This window comes from Drosophila subpulchrella, chromosome 2R (assembly GCF_014743375.2).
Source record: "Drosophila subpulchrella strain 33 F10 #4 breed RU33 chromosome 2R, RU_Dsub_v1.1 Primary Assembly, whole genome shotgun sequence".
Lineage (NCBI taxonomy): Eukaryota > Metazoa > Arthropoda > Insecta > Diptera > Drosophilidae > Drosophila > Drosophila subpulchrella.
Window position 1 is genome coordinate 11,077,356 of NC_050611.1, and position 21,097 is coordinate 11,098,452.

General features: G+C 42.4%; 10 protein-coding genes across 15 annotated transcripts; 6 read left to right on the forward strand and 4 right to left on the reverse strand.

Moving 5' to 3' along the window:
- Positions 1-804: 804 nt before the first annotated feature.
- On the forward strand, positions 805-1,378 carry LOC119550895. The gene has a single exon (XM_037859885.1). The coding sequence runs from the start codon at positions 886-888 to the stop codon at positions 1,234-1,236; it is 351 nt and encodes a 116-aa protein (XP_037715813.1). The 5' UTR covers positions 805-885; the 3' UTR covers positions 1,237-1,378.
- An 821-nt stretch (positions 1,379-2,199) lies between these two features.
- Positions 2,200-2,988, forward strand: LOC119551996 (polyadenylate-binding protein, cytoplasmic and nuclear). The gene has a single exon (XM_037861720.1). The coding sequence runs from the start codon at positions 2,200-2,202 to the stop codon at positions 2,986-2,988; it is 789 nt and encodes a 262-aa protein (XP_037717648.1).
- Positions 2,989-3,731: 743 nt separating this feature from the next.
- On the forward strand, positions 3,732-4,088 carry LOC119551953. Its single transcript, XM_037861648.1, has one exon. It carries the CDS (start codon positions 3,732-3,734, stop codon positions 4,086-4,088), a length of 357 nt encoding a protein of 118 aa, XP_037717576.1.
- Positions 4,089-4,662: 574 nt separating this feature from the next.
- On the forward strand, positions 4,663-5,118 carry LOC119551194 (H/ACA ribonucleoprotein complex subunit GAR1). Its single transcript, XM_037860395.1, has one exon. It carries the CDS (start codon positions 4,722-4,724, stop codon positions 5,052-5,054), a length of 333 nt encoding a protein of 110 aa, XP_037716323.1. The 5' UTR covers positions 4,663-4,721; the 3' UTR covers positions 5,055-5,118.
- Positions 5,119-5,521, reverse strand: LOC119551195. The gene is made up of 2 exons (XM_037860396.1): positions 5,425-5,521; positions 5,119-5,306 (listed from the first exon to the last, which is right to left on the reverse strand). The coding sequence occupies exons 1-2, from the start codon at positions 5,519-5,521 to the stop codon at positions 5,119-5,121; spliced, it is 285 nt and encodes a 94-aa protein (XP_037716324.1).
- Positions 5,522-5,726: 205 nt separating this feature from the next.
- LOC119551658 (protein suex-1) lies at positions 5,727-6,116 on the reverse strand. Its single transcript, XM_037861096.1, has one exon. The coding sequence runs from the start codon at positions 6,099-6,101 to the stop codon at positions 5,727-5,729; it is 375 nt and encodes a 124-aa protein (XP_037717024.1). The 5' UTR covers positions 6,102-6,116.
- A 933-nt stretch (positions 6,117-7,049) lies between these two features.
- Positions 7,050-7,503, reverse strand: LOC119551319 (ctenidin-1). Its single transcript, XM_037860615.1, has one exon. It carries the CDS (start codon positions 7,501-7,503, stop codon positions 7,051-7,053), a length of 453 nt encoding a protein of 150 aa, XP_037716543.1. The 3' UTR covers position 7,050.
- Positions 7,504-7,672: 169 nt separating this feature from the next.
- On the forward strand, positions 7,673-8,252 carry LOC119551305 (glycine-rich protein 5). The gene has a single exon (XM_037860600.1). The coding sequence runs from the start codon at positions 7,809-7,811 to the stop codon at positions 8,250-8,252; it is 444 nt and encodes a 147-aa protein (XP_037716528.1). The 5' UTR covers positions 7,673-7,808.
- A 1,117-nt stretch (positions 8,253-9,369) lies between these two features.
- Positions 9,370-16,988, forward strand: LOC119549538 (MAGUK p55 subfamily member 7). Of its 5 annotated transcripts, none has more exons than XM_037857681.1 (9): positions 9,370-9,723; positions 12,131-12,239; positions 12,307-12,584; positions 13,009-13,140; positions 13,510-13,539; positions 13,851-14,018; positions 14,572-14,893; positions 15,036-15,329; positions 15,879-16,982. In XM_037857681.1, the coding sequence occupies exons 2-9, from the start codon at positions 12,197-12,199 to the stop codon at positions 16,397-16,399; spliced, it is 1,788 nt and encodes a 595-aa protein (XP_037713609.1). In that variant the 5' UTR covers positions 9,370-9,723; positions 12,131-12,196; the 3' UTR covers positions 16,400-16,982. The 5 variants fall into 5 exon arrangements, with proteins under 5 accessions (XP_037713609.1, XP_037713613.1, XP_037713611.1 ...); XM_037857685.1 differs by having other exon boundaries at positions 15,153-15,329; XM_037857682.1 differs by having other exon boundaries at positions 9,424-9,442.
- Positions 16,703-20,654, reverse strand: LOC119549539 (spermine oxidase). Of its 2 annotated transcripts, none has more exons than XM_037857688.1 (2): positions 20,568-20,654; positions 16,703-18,873 (listed from the first exon to the last, which is right to left on the reverse strand). In XM_037857688.1, exon 2 carries the CDS (start codon positions 18,856-18,858, stop codon positions 17,329-17,331), a length of 1,530 nt encoding a protein of 509 aa, XP_037713616.1. In that variant the 5' UTR covers positions 18,859-18,873; positions 20,568-20,654; the 3' UTR covers positions 16,703-17,328. The 2 variants fall into 2 exon arrangements, with proteins under 2 accessions (XP_037713616.1, XP_037713615.1); XM_037857687.1 differs by having other exon boundaries at positions 20,480-20,635.
- Positions 20,655-21,097: the final 443 nt, after the last annotated feature.

The following is a 21,097-nucleotide window of genomic DNA, read 5'->3' on the forward strand; positions in this document are numbered from 1 at the left end:
GTGTTTAATCACGCTATCGACTAACTTGACTGGCACGGTACACCACCCTTGTGGTTATTCGCTCACTCAGAAAGAAAACATATCTACATTTTTAAAAATTATTTTTACTGTGGTCACCAACCGCAGTGTAAATAAATTAAAATTTGATATTTATATGCAGCCAACTTTGAGATACATATATATAATAACAATATTCATGGCTTTCAAAAAATACTATAACTACAAATGAATCGTCACAAAAAAGGATATCGAGTGGTAGATTTTTATGTTGACTCATCATAGATCATTATAATAAGTTTTATAGAATCTGGTTCGCTTTGTTGTGCTACGGAATATCTACTTTATACGTCATAGAAATGATACCAAGAAATATAAAATTGGTGAATAATTTCGGTGCCTTATATTTTTTCTCCGTGATCTTTCGAGGCGGCCAACTCCGCAAATGAATCATTCGCGTTGTTGGTAGTGCCTACCGCAACAAAAATCAAAAGTCGCCAAAACCAAAAACCGAAAGACTCCCCCCAAAGGGGTTCAGCCCCCAACTGACGTCACACAAGAGGAGTCGTGAGTACAAAACCGGGCAAAAAAGGCTAAAACGCATTGACGGAAATGTTGTGCGGTCCTATCCCCGCTAATTATATTGAATGATGTGCGGCAAATCAAATTAGTGCCCCAATACTGTCACCGCTGGAATCTGGCTGAATGGGCGACTTGGTCTGTCATAACAATTAGCGCGTTTCGGAGAAGATTTGCGGCTATAAAAGCAAACGGCAGATGGGAGATAAGGCACAGAACCCCAAGGAACTCCAACAGCAGTAGACATATCAAGTCATAAACTCCAAATCACACCCATCTTAGAGAAAAACACTCACATACCTGATAAACATGAAGTGCACCATCATTATCGCTGTGATCTCCGTAATCATCAGCTTGAGCCTGATTCAGGCAGCTCCCATCGGCGAGAACATCAAGGATCCAGGATTCGTTTCGGCCACGGATATTACAGGAGAGCCAGTGCGCCAAAAGCGAGCCAGTGCGGATTATTACCAGGGCGACTACTTCATCTGCTATCCCAAGAGTGCAGTCTACGGAAAGCATGGATACGGAGGATCCAATCGCAGATCCTACGATTCGGAGGACTATGCCCCACACAATCTGGCCGACGATCCTTTGGCTGTCCGCCAGGCTCGTGCTGATGCCAGAAGAGCCGCCTACACCGACAGCTTTGGCAAATAAGCCAAGAACTACCTGTTATTAGATGAATACCAAAAAAACACCTCTACAAAGTTAGGGAGATGCACAGGTCTAGCTATAAAAGTTGTACAAATTTTATTATTATTATTTATTGAACACAAATAAAAGTATGATTAAAAACAAATTGATCTGAAGTTATTTTTTGAAAATCCTTATAGGTAGTAAGAAATCACATTATTCCTAAAAAATATAAGTGAATTAGGAATTACATTTTTTGTGGGTTATTGCTATTATAACTTTTTAGTTTTAGATTGTTAAGATTAATATCGAAATTAGTTATCAGTTTTACGAATATCAAGTAAAATTATGGTGCAATCATCTAAATAATACAATACATTGCTAAAAAAAGTTGATCTGAACACGATATCAAAATTCATTGATCAAATTTGGAAATATCCAACTATACAGAAGCAAATGTGATATATTTTATATTGCTTATTCTTTAATGCTTAATTTTAAAACGTTAAATGATTATCTAGGGACTTATTATTAGGTAAAACAGAAAAGATGTAATAGACATTTTGATGGCATACCTTTAGGCTGTTGTTCAATCTGAGTTTCTAGACTCTTAGTTTCTTCTTCGCGCAGAGACTCCCCCGCTTTACCCTACAGACATGAGATATATAAACCGGAGCGACTCATCTGCTGAGCAACGATTTTCTGCAAGGCGAACTCCGTGCGCTGAGACATTTCGCACCTTATTTGCCTTGGGCATTAGGCTAAAAGTGTGAATTGTTTATAAAGAGATTACAAAACCGAAGACAGGGCGCTCAGTGGGCCGCAGTGTTCGACTTTTGCCGCCATAAAAACATAAAAAAAGGCATCACTTTAAACGAAAAACCAAGGCGGATAATTGCAAAAGAAAGTTTTCACCGTCGGCCTCGGCATAAAAGGGGATTTCTTCGAGCCGGAAGCAAACAGTCGCCTCCAGAGATTGCTACCGAAATGACCAAGTTTGTTGCGAAGAAAGCCCTCCTGCTGCTCTCCCTGCTCCTACTGGGCATGGTTGAGGCCAAGTCACTGGATCACCAGGAACAGGATCAGGATCAGTATGTTCGAAAGGAGCGTCAGCTGAGGATGGCTGCCTCAGCAGATCCGGATGTCAAGATGGTGGCCAATGTGACCCCAACGACAGCATCTCAACCCATGCAGATGTCCATGGGCATGGGTCTACCGATGAACCAGATGGCACTCGGCTCCGTGGGCAGCCAGTTGGTGAGGTATCCCAACTATCCTGGCCTCATTTATCCTGGCATTGGACCGCAACCTGGCCTCAATGGCTTTCCCGGCCTTCAGGCGAACATTGCCAACAACTATCCCTCGTATCCGGATCCCAATCTGGCAGGATCAGCTCCTGGTTTCAACCCCTATGGCTCCTTTGGCTATCCCGGTGTGCCGCCCATGTATGGCAGCTCCCCACTGACGTATCCCAATCCCCAGCTGCCCAATGGATTTGTGCCCAATCCTGCAGTGGACAACTTCCAGTCGCTGAACAGCATCGTCAACATGGCCAATGCCCAGGGATTGGGTGGCGGAAACTCCGGACTATACCCGGCACCTCAGGGATTCGGTGGTGTCAACTCGGGACTCTATCCAAACCCAAGCCCCCAGGGATTCGGTGGAGCTAACTCGGGAATATATCCAGCACCTCAGGTCAACATGCAGGGATTGTATCCACCACCCGGTGGGTTCCTGGGGCGCATGAACATGCAGGCCTATGCCCCGGGATTTTAAATGGGTTCCGAAACTCTATACTTACGTATGCTAAGCTAATTTATTCTATTTATTTTGCAAAATACAAGAACATTTAAACACAAATTTGTATTGCTGCGTTTTATTTATTTATTTTAAAAGATTTCCCTAGTATTTCAAGGAACTAATAAATTTCAGTTTAATTTGGGAATTCTTTGTGAGACTTCTTTATATAAGCAAAGGCCAAATGTAAAATATAGTGAAGTAAAGCAATCCTTTGACATATGAAATATATCCCAAAATGAAAAAGTAAAAGCCAACCACAGAGTTTATGGCTTTCTCAAAAATTTCAGATAATTAACGTATATCTACACTCTCGATCGCCAAACAGAATACACCAGAAACCTCTTTTTAAACGCTAATTAAGCAGCAGGTGTCAAGTGCAAGGTTAGTAATTTAGCGAATTCAGCAATCGGGGATAAGGAGACAAGTCTTAAAAGTGAAACGAACATACTGACTGACACCCGCAGAGTCATTGAACAATTTCCCTTTACTATCGATGTTCACTTAGAGATAAAGATACATTTTACCACTCTGATTTACGATCCACAGTGATTTCCTGGCCTGCGTAATGCATTTATCTGAGTACCTAGGTCATTGATAAGTCGGGCAGGTAGTTGGGTTCATAAGCCTCAGGGTAACCCGATAATTGTGTGTATTCAGCTGGGTATAAGAACCCGGGCTGTAAGGTCAAAGAGCACCAGTCTTTAGTGAACCATCGCACCATGAACTACTCCGCGATAAAATATATTCTGATGGTAATACCCATCATCGTTTTGCTTCTTACGGATTACTGTGAATCCAAGCCCTGGTGGCCCGCGAACGCAGATGGCTATGACGCCAGTCTGGATCCCGTGGCCTGGTCGAGACCCTTTGCCCCGGATCAAATTAGGAAAACCCGCTATAATGTTATTCCAGAACCCAGGAGCAAACATCGCCACCGGCAATCCTCAACGCTCTGGTACCAAAAACCAGTGACTACGTATCCCAAGCACTTTGTCAATGCAAAATACTACAAGAAATTCCTAAGAAGACGCCAAAATCTGGCAACACGTGAGAGATACGCACGCTGGAGGCAATAGACTCTATTATATATGTATACGCCATAGGTGCTAAGCAAAATCTTTATCTCTAGTAATTAGCATAATAAACAAAAGGCTTAAGACACCAACGAGCTGCTTTTATATTTAGCCGGCCAAGTCGCGCGTCATCAAAATTCTGACTTGCTTCGATTAGCAGGAGTTCTACTCTAATTCTCAATCATCGAGGAGGAGACAACTGAATCTGGTCCCAAACAAACACAGACTAAGGTCAACGCAATTACGTTTCAAGACCATCAACCTGGTAATCGCAATGGCAAACATGATGTAACTATCGTTAAGACCAAGCTAAAGACCTGTGCAAACTCAACCATTTGTACACACTGACTCTTTTAAAGACCAATCTCACCAAAACCCATCCCAAAAGTCTAACAAAAATTTTGGATGAATGAAAGTACGAGTATATTTGGTCAAGATCGCAGATCGCAGCCGTTGCTGGGCCCACCGATTTGTTGACACTGCGAATTAGCAACTCTTCGCACGAGCCCAAGACCCAGACAAGAAGTATATAAACCTAGTTGTCATGGCACTTGGTATTAAGTACCAATCCGGCCAGCATCCATCAATCAGCTATCTTTAATATTTCTGTTGGAATCCCTTCGAGAAGCAGCGAAAATGAAGTTCCTCTTTCTGAGTTTTGCCTTGATCGCCCTGATCTCCTGCTCCCTGGCTCTTCCTCTGGATCTGGACAATGGTGAACCGTTGACTTTGCTGGAACTGGAGGCGGAACAGGATCCCCAAGTGGATGAACTGGAGGGCGAGCGAGTTGCCCGAGGACTGGGTGGTCTGGGAGGACTTGGTGGCAAGTTTGGCGGATTTGGAGGACTTGGTGGCCTGAAAGGAGGATTCGGTGGTCTGGGACACGGCTTTGGCGGTGGATTCGGAGGACATGGTTTCGGCGGCGGTTTCGGCAGCTTCAAGAGCCTATTCAACAAGAAGTTCCGCTAATGTAGCAGCCATACATCAAAATTATAGTCTAAGAATTTCGTAATAAAATTTAGTTAGGTTAAAGTTAAAAGTTCCCCGTTTGATATATGGGATTCAAAGCTCCATAGAACTGCAGTTCTGGCTCTGGAGCTGTGGTGGTAATACGCATCCTAGTCTTAACGGTGGGAGGAGTGGGAGTGGTCGATTGAAAGCGACTGAAGACCAGACGCACCTGGTTCGCAAAACTTCGCCACAGTTGGAAGGGTTTCGGAACTGAAAGGGGAAATATTAAGATTAAAGATCAAATGATTAAAAAGTTAACAAGTTTAAAATACAATTTTTTGTACACCTTTAAACTTATGGTATTATGATATTGGTTAACATATATTACCTGAACTTTGAGGAGGTGCCACCTGTGGATCGAATTCCCGCTCATCCAGAGCTGCCACCAGCACCACAGTGATCCACAGCAACAGCAATCGCAACATTTTCGGATCTTAACCGCGTTGCCCTCTTATAAACACCTCCGATCTTAGCTTTCCCCCGCCATAAACCCAACGTGTTGTTAATCAAGCGTAATAAACAACCGATTGAACGGACTTGCATAACGTAAATAATTTTATTGCACCCCATTGGGTCAGCTGTACAAAAGAAGTATCACAAAGTTGGTTCATTCAAATCCATGTCAACTGATTAACCGTAGAAGCCACCGCCGTAGTAACCACCGCGTCCACGGTAGCGGGTGCGGGTGACCACCCGAGTTCTCTGGAAGCCACCACCGTAGCCGCCGCCAAAACCACCGCCAAAACCACCGCCATAGTAAGGGGGAGGGGGTGCGCCAAAGAACGGTGGTGGTGGAGGTCCAAAGGGTGGTGGTCCAAAGTACTGGCGCACTTTCCTAACGTTCTCTTCCGTAGAATCCGCCTGGGCAGTTTCTCCAGCCTCCAAAAGCTGCGCGGTACTGGGTTCCTCCTTCAACACTTCCGTTTCCGTTTCATCGGCTTTTACAATATTACACAAAATCAGTGCAACCAAACTGAACAAAAATAATATGCGCTTGTTATCCATTTCGCTGTCGTATTCCTTATCGAACCTCGTGAAATACTAAAACGCAAAGCCCATCTGGTCTTTAATTTATAGCCAAACATTTGCCAAGAACACCCAGCACCTGGTCTCAAAAACAAAGGAGGTTCATTGGCATTTGCTGATTGCCATTGAGTGTCTTTTTTCTTACATTTTTCGTCTAATTTCAATCAAAGCCGGCGAGAATAATTATTTTCTTGAAAAACCCAAAAAATCGTCTACACAAATACATTAGGCTGACCAAATCTTAATGTGAAGATAAAATGAAATATGATGCGGAAGTGTGAGAAACAGTGGAGCGAAATCTAGATCGCTGTGGATTGTGTAACATGATATGCGAGTGATCAAGATATCAAGTGAATAAGTAATACCATGCTGAATGAAAATCAAGTAAATATATAACATGGCTTCTGTAATGATAATCCATCGAAAAATGTTCACTGAAAGTTAAATAAAATGGTAGAAAATTAAATTGACAATCAGGTGCTAATATGCCGTCAATAAAGAAGTTCTGAACAAGTCAATGTCAAAACCTTTACCTTGAACTCAAAAGTAAAAGAGTTATATTCAAATATATAGCAAGATTACGATTACGAATTAGCACTCCGATTACCCAGTATCCAATAGCTCTCCAAGCCAGCCAACTTGACCCACTGTAATCGCTTGATGGCTTGTTGTTTACCACTTTAAAAAAAAAGCCCATCCGACTCGCCTCGCGCGATTTTCGGCATATATATTAAAGCAAACACCAGCGAGAGACTCTTCCAGAAATATCAACGAAAACCAACAATCAGTTGGAAACGAAATATGCAAGCTCATCGAATTTGTTGATTCCAAACACTCGGCAAAATGAAACTCGATCTCGCAGCACTTTTGTTTATTCATTGTTTACACTCGAGGGTCTGGAGACACACTCAGACTTATTCGGAAACATCTAGCCAAAGAAGCCGCCTTTGAATTTGGCAAAACCAACGGCGCCTCCAACAAAACCACCGCCTCCGACGCCACCAAGACCACCAAGTCCACCCAATCCTCCGGCTGCTGGATAACCACCTCCTCCAATTCCATTGTAACCATATCCATAACCATAGCTAGGGATCGTTTGAATGGTAGAAATACTGGATACTACGGGAACAGTGGTGATTATGGGTACGGTGGAGACTACAGGAACTGTTTGAATGGCGGGTGCTGCCACTATGGGGGCAGCTACTCCTCCTCCGCCGATGATACCGCCTCCAACGATCCCGCCTCCAACTATTCCACCACCTCCAAATCCTCCAATATGACGGGGTTTTCGAATACTCTCCTGATCACTGCTGGAGAGGATTGGTTTGGAACTGACCACGGCGCACGTCAAGACGACCAGGTAGACCGTTTGCCACAACATGATGGGGTTAACTGTTTGGTCCGCCCCACTCCCAGCTGCTTATTTATGCAAATTAATTAGTGGCCACTGTTTGCTCTACCAATTGGCATATTGTGGCGCCCAACTAAAAAAAAACCCCAAAGACTCTAAAGCCCCTCCACTGTTTTTCGGCGGTTCTAGTAGGGGAATCATGGTTTTGCCCACTGGTTAGTGGTTCACACCTAATCATCGTCATAGTTTGTACTCCGAAGGTCGCTGGCCTGGGCATTAAAAACCAGGTGATTTCGGGTAAGGTAACTCAAATCGTTATTGGACACTCAGCCAAGATGAGGTGCGATCTGCGAGTGCAATTTTTGCTGTTACTGGGAATAAGCGGTTGGAGCTGGACTGAAGCTCATTCCCTGGGAGGAGGTGCAATTGGAGCCGTTGGAGGAGTGGGAGCTATTGGTGGTGTAGCAGCACTTGGAGGAGTTCAGCAAGTGCCCGTGGTGCAGCAAGTGCCCATTGTTCAGCAAGTGCCCATCGTGCAACAGGTGCCCGTCATCCAACAGCAGCCGCAGGCTCTGGGACTCGCAGGAGGAGGTGGATTTATTGGTGGTGGCATCGGAGGAGGTGCCGGATTTGGACGCTACAAGGAGAGCTATCGAGTGCGAGCGAGAGGATTCGGCGGTGGATACCGCGCCCGGTACGACAAAAAGTTCGGTGGAGGATTCGCAGGATTCGGAGCTGCTGCGGGTGCAGGCGCAGCTGGAGGCGGTTTGCTGGGCTAAGGATGATCAAATAATGTAGTTAAATTACTAATTTTAATAAAAGTTCCTTTAACAAATAAACCAAAATATGTATTTTCATTTTAAAATATGTCTAACCTATAGGTTATATGTGGTTATATATGGTGGTTATAACCTCCATTAAGTTTATAAAAAAATGTTTTGAACTTTGATACGAAAACCTAAACTAAATATTACAAAAATATTGAAGAATTTGATAAAATAAACAATCTTTAAAGATTCTCCCTTGAAAAGGGTTTGATAATTATGATTCGACAGGTCTCAACGCCCTGTATGTCTTACATTTCGGATTTGTATTTACTTGTTATAATTTTAAGCAATTTCTTAGTGTTTCTGTAAGCTAATAGGTTTTCTATTACAATTCGAAAAATATATTTTTGCAGATAAAAACTGGACACCCTCTATTTCTTCCGCTCTGAACTTTTGCTGACCTGCGCGGATTCCACCCCAGCAAAAGTCCGCATGGCGCTCTGTGCTCTCCCACTTTTAGGATTTCCACTCTCTGGTGGTGCATTTTGGCCCATTCATTTCCGATGTCGGTCCACTTACTCAATCTCTCTCGCTCACTCCCTGTCGTTCTAGAATTCTCTTTTTTAACATTTACTCTTCACGAAAACACCGCAGTGGTTTAAAAACTTATTATAATATTTGAAAAACGTAATATTTTATTCCAAAACCCATATAACTTTTTTTACGATCTTCATACAATTTTATATATTTGAGAACTAAAATTCAAATAAAAAAATCAAAATTTACAATGTTTTTTTTTCGAAAGTATGATTTTTTGAAAAATACTAACATGTATTTTTAGGTACGACAAGCAAGTTAAAACCAATATTTCGTGAACATTAGAAACCTATTATTTTAAAATGTTTTTGGATTATTTATATAATTTGTGCTTTTTCTACAAATATGTTCAAAAATTTCTTTTAAAAATATTTATTTTATAAAATAAGGTCCTGAAACTAAGAGATGACGTAAGAGTGGAAAAATATAGTCTCTTCATAGAGCTGCAGAGCGTAGAGAGAGTGAAAGAGATTCACGACATGGTCGACGAAGTCGTCTCGACTTTAAAAAGTATTTCTGAAATTAAACGTTGTTCTTTGGCCATCGTGTGCAGTCGCAGTCTCTCCCGTTATTCGCCGTTCTGGGATTCCCGCTGGCGGACTCAGGTGACAATCACCTTGATAATCCTTTTGGAACATGTGAAATCCGCCAAAGGCCCCAAGGATACCCAAAACAATAACGGTTAACTTTAACTTAACTAGTACGCAGTATTAGTGGCCTAAAAATAGCGAGAAAATTAGCGAAAATAGCAGACATGCCGTGTTTTAGTGCCTCTGTGTGTGCGTGAATGTCTGCGAGTGAAGTGGAAATTTAAAAATAAAACAACGCTGGGACTCAAGTGAAATCCGTCAGTATCTTATTGGCCAACTGCCCAGAAAAACTCCAGGTGATAACCTCTATTTAAATGACAGTTTGTTCCTTTTTTTGTCGAGCCAGATTTTGTTGTTAATCAAATTCTCGGGGCAGGGGAAAACTTTCAATGCCCTCTCAGTAAACTCTCTTCTCTCTCTTTTCTCTGTGATTCCAATGTCTCTCTCTGGTTTTCTCTTAGCCACCGCTATTTTCAGTATGACCAGAGTGTCTCTTTGGTTTGATTTAAATAACACAGTGCAATTCCTTCGAGTTTTCAATAACCCCCAAAAAGGAGAGGGATTTGGGGGCACTGGAGACCTGGCACCTGCCTTATCTACTAGCCACAAGGACTGCCTTTGTCTACCCATACCATCCACTTTCACAATTGACAGACCCCCGGGCAACGTCATTATTTCGCTGCTCGTCAGACCTCTTGGCCTGTCTCGGCTTTCCTCAGCGTAATTAGTGTGATTGGGGCCAGGCTTGACTTGGTTTCTTGGCTTCTGTCATTTGACTGATTGGCAGCAGTAATAGTTGCACATGCAACACCCCCTCTAAGGGAAAAGTTTTCTGACAATAAACCAATAGCCGAATTTTAAGTCGTTTTGGTGTCGATAGTGAATTTGTATTCCCAAAAAATAATACAAATTCGAAAGTTAAATGTACATCACTTAAACATTTAAGGTGAACACTTGAAATATAATATTTTTGTAAGAAACTTACCATATAAATATAAATAAATAAAGAAATAAATATTTGATAATAAATTAAAACACAACTTTACTTAAACTTAATAAAAATAAACAGCATCTGAAAATCTCTTGGAGTGTCTTCAAGTAACTTCACGATGTAAACCTTTAATGCTACCAGCAACTTGTAATTCGAGTAACAAACATGCTTATACAAAATGGTGGTAGTTTAACCAGCGGTAGTTATTTTGTAGTTAAAATTTCACCACCCCCTGGAATAAAATACTCTTGAAAGTGGCTGCAACCCTCGGATCCCACGCACTGACGTCGCTGCAACTCACCCTGAAAATTGTTGTAGCTCGGACTTTTGTTGGATGGCTATGTGTACCGACGAGTATGTAGTTCAAGGTCGTTGGCCAAGTTTCGGATAGAGACCAGGGGCTAAGATGCTTGTTGGTTTGGTCTCATTACCATATGTAGAAGCAGAAACTCGAGACCCCCATGGCAAGTTGAAGGACATAAGAATGACCCACTTGAGACGCTATTCTTGGGCCAGGTCTTGGGCTCCAAAAGCGTCCACTCAGTTGACACTAATCGCTTCCCACGACTGCTCTACAAAAAAACGTGGTCCTAATGAGCACCGGTCATGCAAGGTGCCAGCGTGTTGGTGACCCCTTGGCACCTGGCCAAGGCTTTTTCTTCAGCCTCCCCCCAGCAATCCTTCAACACAGCAACAGGAAGCGCAGTCATTGAACAGTTAATGGAGTGCAGATTGCAACAAGGGGCGGCAACATTCCGGGCCGCTGGCCAGATGAAAGTGACCATAAATCCAACGCCTGCTCTAATCAACTGGCCCCCTGGCCAGAAGCCAATGACAGACAACGGCGAACGCCCCACTTGGCCTGGCTTAATGTCAGCTAATTGCAATGGCGCTCTGCTGGCCGGGAGTTCTTTAGACTTGGCGTCGTCAGTGGGGCTCTCCATCCCCAACGTATCAGGTTCAATGGGGCGCAAACTGTTGTTATGGTAACTATGCAGTGGGGCTTCAATAAGATGATTCTCAAAAAATACCACACAGCTGTCAGTAAATCTTAATACAAGTAGTTCAAGTTAAGGAAGCTCCCGACATATCTTCAATACTATATCTTCGTTAATCGGAAAAGGCTTTATTTTAGTACGAGTCACCATAACAGACAATATATTATATATGGTAAAAGTTAATAAAGTTCTGTAAAACAACCACTTAATATTTTTCAAGAACCGCCTTATCTTTAAAATCGTATTTTATTTTCTGAAATACAATAGTTTAGCGTTGTCTGAAAATATTCTAGATATAAGTATATATTATATAGATATATGTAATATTTTTAAAATCGTTTTACATGGCTTAAAAATATTCTTCCTTTTTATCTATAAATTCGAAATTCGAATTCCTTAATACTTTTTTCCAAAGTCGACTTATAGAGCTAGAACTGTTCGTTAATATCCCAACCAAAGCTTTGGCAACATTTACCAGTGTTTGGTGTCCTTTGTGGCGAGTGACGCAAAAGAAGTCGCTTTGTGGTAGGGGCAGGTTATGGTGTTTATGGTTTTTGGGCAGTGGGTGGAGGGTGGCAGCCTTGGGCCAGGAATTATCATTTGGGTTTCGTGCTCCCCCACTGGCCCCCTGTTGACATGTTTATGCGCAAATTTACAAAGTCTCTCTCCGGTTGTTGTTAAAGTCGCATATCGATTTTGTTAACTCGATTATAGGAACAGCGCCAAAGGATAAATTGTGAGGGATAAGCAAGGACAGTGACTCGTCGACGGTTGTGTGACATGCTAGCAGCAGTTATGGCATCGGACATCAACTGGGATCCAGGTGAGTTGAGTGACGCACCCAGGCAGGCTGTCAAAAATGATTGAATACATTTTCGCACACCTTCCAGCTCTTTCCAAACTGATCTCCACGCTCAAGGAGTCGGAGAATCTGTCCAATGACCAGGAAATCGACTTCCTGAAGGCTCTGCTGGAATCCAAGGAGCTGAATGCCCTGGTCAATGTCCATACGAAGGTGGCCAAGGTGGGTCGGGATGACCGGCTGGCCCCCGTGCTGTCCACCTCGGCACAGGTGTTGTACGAGGTCCTGGAGCAGCTGTCCCAACATTGTCACCTGAACGATGATTGCAAGGAGGCCTTCCACCTGCTGCAGGACTCTCATCTGCAGGTGAGAAAAAAACTTAACGACCCTAAATATATAAGAACAATATACAAGAAACTGAAAGCCAATTATATTGAAATTTTAAATTAATTTAAAAGTATCCGTTTTAAGAAAGAAGCCTAAGTTTTCTTTTTAAATTTTAATTTTCTAAACCACGCATATATGCTTTTGGTAAATAATTCAAGTTGAAAATATATTACCATATTTTAATTTTGAAAAATGTTCAAGGTTTACTTAGGAATGAAGTTGAATCAATATTTTGGATTATTCTGAAATTTGTTCAATGATAGGCATCATTATTTCGTTTAACCCAAATTTAACCTATTTAAAAAAATGCACAACGTTTTATAGAATTTATAAAATGGTTTCTTATTAATCTTTATTGCAAACATTTCAATTGAACTTCTCTGATTAAAATTTAATTTTCCAGCACCTCCTATTTGCCCACGATGCGATTGCCCAGAAGGACTTCTACCCACACCTGCCGGAGGCGCCTGTCGAAATGGACGAGGACGAGGAGACCATCAAGATTGTGCAGCTCGTGAAGAGCAACGAACCTTTGGTGAGTGTCTATCCACTGCGAGCACCATTTTCCATTTCCATGCCCATCTCATCGCCGAGATCGCTGTTCTGTGCTGTCCATCGCTTTCCACTGTCCAACCTCGACTTTCACTTCCGCCCCAAAACCTTTCACCGCCCCCATTTCGCCTTTGCCAACTGCTCCTCTCTGCGCCTTCATTCATTTTCGTACTTCTACTGTTATCATGTCATGTCACCATGTCAACTCTTCCCAATGCTAATCAATTTTGTAAACTTTGCCTTTTGTAAAAATCGAATAAAATCGAATCAATTTCTCGAATTCGCCCATAACAAACAAAAAAAAAATGCATTTGTAACAATAAAATGAAAACAATGTATAAAATAAACACAGACAGGAGCACAGGGTGCGGAGCCAATTGTTGTAAGTAATCAAATGTCCATAGCCGTAACAATGTCCACTGTAAAAAAGAAACAGAAACCAGTTCGCCAAGCACTGAAAACAACAAACAACAGCCAGGAAGCTGTGCACAACACACCAAGATACATACATTCATAACATTAGATACATTTCGTTGTCCCCATTTCGTTGTTATTGTTCCTGTTGTGACACATCCATTAGATACATTGGAAACCGCAGTCCACACAGATACACAATCACACACTCACACCACACGCACACATACGCGTAGACTTTGGGTAGACTTTCTAGTGACACGTATTGCCTACTTTTAGGGCGCCACCATTAAAACGGACGAGGAGACGGGCAAGATCAAAATCGCCAGAATCATGCACGGCGGCGCTGCAGACCGCTCCGGATTGATTCACGTCGGCGACGAGGTCATCGAGGTCAACAACATCAACGTGGAGGGCAAGACGCCTGGCGATGTGCTCACCATACTGGTTAGTTATCCTAAAAACCCATCAGAAACCCCTAGAATGTCTGCAATATTATAATGTTCGAGGAAAACCTTTTCTTTAGAAGTTCCTTAAAAAAGTATTATAGAACAAAGACATTTTTCAGATAAATGTATTGATGATGTTTTTATACAAGAGGCCAATTCTAAAAGCTAACTTGGCTGAAATATCATGACCTTTCAATCATATAAATCCAATTTTTAACATATAATTGCCAGTAATATTTGAGGGCTTAAAAATTATATTCATAAAACTATCATTTATTTTATACTTAAGCCAATTCTGGAGTTATTACTTAGAATCTCAAATCATAGTTCCTTTATCTCTATCTACTCAACAAATTCCACAACCCAACTAAAAAATATTTTTTCTTCCCTAACTAAGTAAAATAAATTCCCCATAGGTTTTTAGTTAAGAAATAGCAATAATATATTTTAGAATTCACCAAAAACCGAATATATAAAATTCGATTTTTTTAAATCCGACCTTTTTAAATTATAATCTAAAAAAAAGTACTAATGGACTACGATTTCCGCAGCAAAACTCTGAGGGCACCATAACCTTCAAGCTGGTTCCGGCGGACAGCAAGGGAGCCCAGCGGGAATCCAAGGTACGGGTGCGAGCCCACTTCGACTACAATCCTGATGTGGATCCATACATCCCATGCAAGGAGGCCGGCCTGGCGTTCCAACGTGGCGATGTGCTGCATATTGTGGCCCAGGATGACGCCTACTGGTGGCAGGCTCGCAAGGAGCATGAGCGCTCGGCGAGGGCTGGCTTGATCCCCAGTCGAGCGCTGCAGGAGCGCCGTATCCTCCACGACCGATCGCAGAAAGATGGCACCGATCTGGACTCGAAGCGTAAGCAACCCAGTTTACCAGCCCATTTGCTCCATAACATACGCTGTTCATATTTGCACGACTAAAATTGCTCTTATTTCATGCCCCATCGTAATCCCCTCATCTAACCCCAATTGGCCCCATCCATCATTGCCATCGCCAGCCGGATCATGCGCCTCACTCTGCACCACCCCACCTGGCTCCCCACGTCTGCCCGCGAGCAGCAGCAGCTCATCCTGCCGCCAGCCCAAGACTAAAAAGATCATGTACGATTTGACAGAGAACGATGACTTCGACCGCGAGCAGATCGCCACGTACGAGGAGGTGGCCAAGTTGTATCCTCGGCCGGGTGTCTTCAGGCCCATAGTGCTCATCGGAGCTCCCGGAGTGGGCCGTAATGAACTGCGCCGCCGGCTGATAGCCAGGGATCCCGAGAAGTTCCGCAGCCCGGTGCCGTGTAAGTATATAAAAGAAGAGGGGTTCACTAAAATGAATGAAATGAACACCTTCACTATTGTCTTTTGATCAGTTGATCACTTGTTCATTTGTTGAGTTGTTCATTCGTTAAGCTGTTCATTTTATCATTTCTTATGCCATATTTGTTCATCCATTCATTCTATTTGGTGAAGATAGTCAGAAATCGAGTGAACAGATAAATAATGAATAATCGGAGTTATAATGTGTTACTCATTTGAGTAACACTCATTTAAGTAACAAATTATAACAGCGATGAACAAATCGCATTTTGGATTTCAACATCTAAAAGAAGGGTTCACTCTAGTACAGATGAACGTGTTCACTATTGCACTTTGTTTATTTCCTCATTTGTTCATTTGCTAACTAGTTCACTTTATCAGTGGCTTCAACATCAATTTTTGGTATTTGGTAAAGAGAGTCAGAGGGTCAGTGAACAAATTAATAATTTTGAAGTAATAAGTAATCAAATGGCCTAAAATGAACTCTTCCTATATCTGAGATGTTTTTAAACTACTCACATCCTTTGCAGACACCACCCGACCAATGCGAACTGGAGAAGTGGCCGGACGAGAGTACATCTTTGTGCCGCGCGATAAAATGGACGCCGACATCGAGGCGGGCAAGTTCGTGGAGCACGGCGAGTACAAGGGCCACCTCTATGGAACCTCTGCGGAGAGTGTCAAGTCGATCGTGAATGCCGGATGCGTTTGTGTGCTGAGTCCGCATTACCAGGCGATCAAGACTCTGCGCACAGCCCAACTGAAACCGTTCCTCATCCATGTGAAACCACCCGAGCTGGACATCCTAAAGGCCACGCGAACTGAGGCCCGGGCCAAATCCACCTTCGATGAGGCGAATGCCAGGAGTTTCACGGACGAGGAGTTCGTCGATATGGTAAAGTCGGCCGAACGGATCGATTACCTATACGGACACTTCTTTGACGTGGAGCTGGTCAATGGGGAACTGGTCAACGCCTTCGAGCAACTGGTCCAGAATGTCCAGCGTCTAGAGACCGAGCCAATATGGGCACCATCCATGTGGGTGCAGTAGATTGGAGATGCCAAATGTGGAAAAGCATTTCATGCAATTTGTTGAACAACACCAAAGTATTTTTGCCATACGAATTTAGCAATCTGCTAGAGAGACGAAGGAGAGACACTACTATATTTACCCGTAGGCGGTCCTGCTGGGCACTCCCGTCCGGCCTTAGTCCTTTTCACGACATGTACCTTTTTGCGTAACAGTGAAAACAAAGAAATGAATACAATAATACACACCAAAAGGAAGGAAGAAGGAAATTTAAACTCAACCAGCGTCTATCTTACAATTATGATAACGATTAAATTATAAAACTTGTTGTACAAAATTTATTTGTGTTCAAAAAATGGACTAAATTATAAATGTATTTATTACACGTTGTTGAAATCAATGTACCGAGTTAATCCCCCTGTAACCCTAATGCTAACCGTATTGTATCTCAATTGTATATACACTCACTCACTAACTAGAGCATATTGGATACAATGTGAAATTCTGTGTAACATGTCTCATTTCGAAAACTGATTTCATCAAAACGTAGTGACAAATTGTTGAAAACAAGTGAACAATTAATAAAAACCTATTTTAAATGCGATTTAAAGGGAAGATCTATTCAGAAGCTAAACTTTGATTAGGTATTTTACATTAATTTTCGGGTAGAGAAGACTTAAACACAGCTTTTTATTGGGCAGCACACTTGTTGACATATTGACATGCTCACTTTAGGTATAATCTGTGACCTATGTTAACCTATGGCAAATGTGTAAATTAGTAGCTTAGGCATATGTATGAAGTCTATCCAGGATATACATATTGTTCAGTTTTCTTGATTGTTTTTGTGTATAGTGCGAAGACAGAATTTTAAATTCACATCTGCCCATATTACTGGGCCAGGTATCGGTATCGCTGCCGTCTATATATCACGATATCCCCCCTTATAGCTAGAGTTGCGACTTGGTTCCCGAACGGGACAAGCTTAGTCCGTAGAATTGTGCCAGACGTCTGGCCTCCCGCCATCCGGCCTCGACTGCTCCATGTACCGTGGAGTAGTAGTGCTCACTGGATGCCTCTCCAGCAAACTGGACAATGGGTCTATCGCAGCGACTTTGCTGCCAAGCGTCGTCCTCCGAATCCTTCTCCTTTTCGGGAGTGGTGGCCACCACAGTCAGGGGATGGGCAAGTTCCCTGGCTCCGGTGCCCAGCTGCTCCGTATCCATGGATCGATAGGAATACGAACCGCGGAAGTTGTCATTCGTATACCAAGCAGATGTGCGAAAATTCAAGGGCTCTGGGATCTTCCACTTGAGGAACCGGCGGAAAAGGTACATCACTCCAGCTTGGACCTCATCCACGGGCAGTGTCTCCATATGCCTGCCATTCTCATTGGTTATCCAACCCGCTAGAATCCTCGGCTGATAGCTTACCCTATAGAAGCCAAAGACATCCTCCAACCAGGCTCTCGAGGTGCCACGTATGTCATCCAAATCCTCATCCCTCCAGAGCAGCGTAAAACCCGTCCAATCCTCGGGCCAAAATACCTCGGGAAACTCCACAAAGATTTTGTTGACTGTTCCAAAAGCCAAACCATCAATGGCACGCTGTTTCTCCACCGGAAGTTGTGGGTCAAACAGCTGGAAGTGCTGATCCTTGAGAACGCCCAGGGAAACGGTGACCACCACATGGTCGACAATTAAGCTATCTCCATTGCTCAAGTGCAGCTCCACGCGACCATCGTTCCGATTCCAATTGATCTTTGTGGCCCGAGTGGCCAGAAGTAGTCTTTTCTCCAGAACTCCGTGCTCCACCTTCAACTCCTTGGAACGCATGAGCAGTTTTAGGAGCTCCACAAATCCTTTGTCCTTCCAGTTGAGCAGGATGTCGCCCTCGCATTCCCAGTAGTCAAGGTAACCACGTCCCGACACCTGTTCCAGCGTATCCGAGGCTTCGACGGAGTTTTCGAATTTCTGGTAATTTACAAAGAACTCCCTGGCCACGTCAGCATCAATATCGGAGTTTTCCGGACGCCGCAGAGTGTCGTAGAACTTGTTGGTCAGATAGCTGCCCAAGGAGCCGCTGCAGTGACGCAGCTCCAACTGCCGGGTGACCAGTGAATCACCCACAATGGCTTTCAGGCGACTGGCCACCTGTTCCGGGACCACTTCTCCATTGGAACGGACGCACTCGTAGTTATCATAGACCGGTCCCGTGGACTCCAGCAGCTCCTCCTCCTGCTTGCGCGTCAGTTCGTAAACAATGTTATCCTGTTCCCCGTGACACCACTGGGCGCCCAGATCGATCACGTTGTCCGCAAAGGGAATGGTGTGAATGCGACCACCTACACGATCCTCGGCCTCCACGACGAGCACATTCTGGAAGCCCAGTTCCAGGAGTTTGGTGGCACAGGCAACGCCCGAGGCACCTGCTCCAATGACAACGATCTTGCGATCCAGATTCCGCTGTGCTCCACTCATTCCGGGTAACTGAATCTACATTGGAAATAAAGGGGTGGCAGAGCAACAGGAGAATCGCAAATTAAATAATAAACACTATTCGCTTGAATGTGGAGGAGTGTGTGGAAGTGAGTCGGTGGCAATTGAGCATACACTCAAAGAAAATGTCTGCATTCTATTTTAAAAAAACAAGCCGTAAAAAGACATATATTAAGATTCAGAAAAAGAATTTTTTTTTTTAAATACTTAAAACGACTATTTAGACACCATTTGAATCTAACAAAAATTTCCAACTTTAAAAATGTAAATTCTAAAATCTGAGCTCACAGTGCCTTCGTTAAGAATGTTAATAAAAATCGGTAATTAAGAAAGTAATAAAGTATCAAGTATGCGCATTCACGTATGTACCTATATCCCTTAGGTTTTTTTTTTTACTGGCCTCTAAAATCTTCGAACGTGTTTTTTGACATGTTATTCATTGAAAATGTAAATATACATAAAATAAACACCTGTTTCACTAAAAGCACTCTAAAGACTAAAAGCACCCTTAACAAATTTAGCAAATACTGACTATAATTGTTTACCTACATTTGGTCTCAGTGAAAGAAAATTATAATATAATTACTATTATTTTCATTTTCATTTCATATTATTTTCGAATTTCCCATTCTTCAGAAAAAAGGTTTTTTCTGACCCTTTCACTTTCGAAAATAGCGTTTAAAATAGATTTCCCAATGAAAGATTTATGTATGTATGTACTTCTTATAATCTGAGCAATATATTGTAGGTCCATAGCATGAAATAAATATACCAATATCTGCTTATTGTACAATCACATTTTTTACACAGGGAAGTAATTTTTTGAACAAAACAAACAAAACGTAAATAAAATTAAATTCAATAATTATCTCAATAAATTTTTCGAAAATTAACTTTAATATTAATTAGTACTTGAGAAAAAAATATCCCTCGAAGGTGCATTTTTGTTAAGTGCAGTGGCTATTTGCATGTGAAACTGGTGCAGTGCAATTCCAGGCACTTGAGTTTGATCACCGCCCACTTCACCGACAACAATAAGATGTCTTTTGATTAAAAACTAACGTCATATTCGCTCATATGTTTCGACAACGAATTCCTGCCCGCAATTCCGACTTTTGATAAGAGTTTCGAAAAAGCTCCCCCCACCAACACAAAACCTCAAAAGCAACACTTTCGGCCAAAGGAAAACACAAGGGTACAAACACATGCAGCCTCAAATATGTTCACTCGCTTCTGGCTACATGAATTTATTAATAGCCATGGTAGCTAAGGGAAGCCAGAGGGAAAAGGAGGCGGTACAATCCCAGAAGTATCTAGCCAACCGGACCAGCTGGTTTTACCTGGAGTTCGCCTGAAATCTGATTTATACCGACCAGGAGAGGAGGAAAATCAAGAGAGCAGTATCCACCTCCTTCGGTTTGACATTGATTTTATATTTTTGGCAAACAAAAAATGTTCAAGGTTTTCTGCGACAAACAAAATATACAAAAAAAAAAGCAAGTCAGCAACAAAAATCTAAGAGGAAATGGAACAATGCGTTTCTTTTTTTGGGGTGTGATATTGGGTGGTCTGTATTGTCACTTCACTGCGCACTCCCACTCACCAAAATAACTTTAAAAACCGCTTAGTCGAATTTATTCAACAATTTAACATGTCTACCGAGACTTTTACTATATATACTGTATACTTGCTGTTGGAAAAACTCCAGCTCCGCGGAAAATGCAAACAACACTGAAAGCCGAAATCCGAAAACATCACATGGAAACGTGCTGCTCTGCCCGTGTGCTTATGCTGTGACCAGTGGCGTAGTCGGAAATCCAAGGGGTGCCTATGTACTGGGTATTTTTAAGACACCCCTCGACGACGCCTCTGGGCCCCCTGCGCAGACGGTAAGCTTGCAAAGCTTAAAGCACCCAACACAGCTGAGTGAAAATCGAGTGGGTTGTCGAGTAGTTTGGTGAATCGAGAGAAAATTGGAAGAGCCCTGATCCCCTCTTCAAATGCACTGGGAAAAACACCGTATAAAAGCTATTTCATAATTTAAAAATTTTATTTTTTCTTTAAGAAGAAATCTTTAAATGAAACGAATTTATATGAACCAAATAGAATTTCCTAAATATATTATATAAGTAAAGTCACTATCTGTCAATATGAATTATTAAAAACTCCATGTTTTAGGGTCGGTATTAAAGTCGATCCATATTTCGGCATTTATTTAACA